The sequence below is a fragment of the Corvus kubaryi genome, unplaced genomic scaffold, assembly GCF_017639235.1.
Source record: "Corvus kubaryi isolate FWS band 111438036 unplaced genomic scaffold, C.kubaryi_AGA036_p1.0 36997, whole genome shotgun sequence".
NCBI classification, from domain to species: Eukaryota; Metazoa; Chordata; class Aves; order Passeriformes; family Corvidae; genus Corvus; species Corvus kubaryi.
This window is the reverse complement of record NW_024581004.1, coordinates 23,629-24,218: the sequence shown is the minus strand read 5'-3', so window position 1 is coordinate 24,218 and position 590 is coordinate 23,629. Positions and strand designations below refer to the sequence as shown.

At 61.7% G+C, this 590-nt stretch overlaps 1 protein-coding gene across 2 annotated transcripts in view; it reads right to left on the bottom strand.

Annotated features, from left to right (window-relative positions):
- GATAD2B (GATA zinc finger domain containing 2B) overlaps positions 1-590 on the bottom strand; it is a 19,467-nt gene that overhangs the window by 3,202 nt on the left and 15,675 nt on the right. For both annotated transcript variants that reach the window (XM_042020507.1, XM_042020506.1), the window contains exon 8: positions 199-401. In XM_042020507.1, the coding sequence (XP_041876441.1) occupies positions 199-401 (203 nt within the window). The remainder of the gene's footprint in view (positions 1-198; positions 402-590) is intronic.

Below are 590 nucleotides of genomic sequence, written 5' to 3'. Positions count from 1 at the left end.
AGGATGGGATGGGATGGGATGGGATGAGTAGTTTGGGATGGGATGAGTAGTTTAGGATGGTTCAAGATGGGATGAACCAACTGGAAGGGGCCGTGCCGGGTGCTTTGGGATGAGCCGTGCCGGGTGTTTGGAACGACCGGGACGCGCTGCAGCTCCCGGCCGTGCCGTGCCATTCCGGCCGTTCCCAGCGATCCCGACCTGCTCCTGCTGCAGGGCCTTGACGAAGGCGTTCTTGAGGCGATTCGTGTGCTCGGCCTTGAGCGCCTTCTTCTGGTTGGAGGTCTGGCACTGCTCGCACAGGATCCGCCCGCCCTTCTCCTGCTTCCAGTGCGGCGTGAAATCCGTGCGGCACTGCGCGCACACGAACGGCTCCACGCGCGGCACCGCCGGAGCGCTCTTCCCTGGAAAACATGGAGAACACAGCCAAGGGTCAGGATCTGGCACGGATCTGGCACTGCCAGGGAGCTCTTCCCTGGAAAACACAGCCAGGGGTCAGATCCTGCACTGCCAGGGAGCTCTTCCCTGGAAAACATGGAAAACACAGCCAGGGAGCTCTTCCCTGGAAAACACAGCCAGGGTCAGGATCTGAC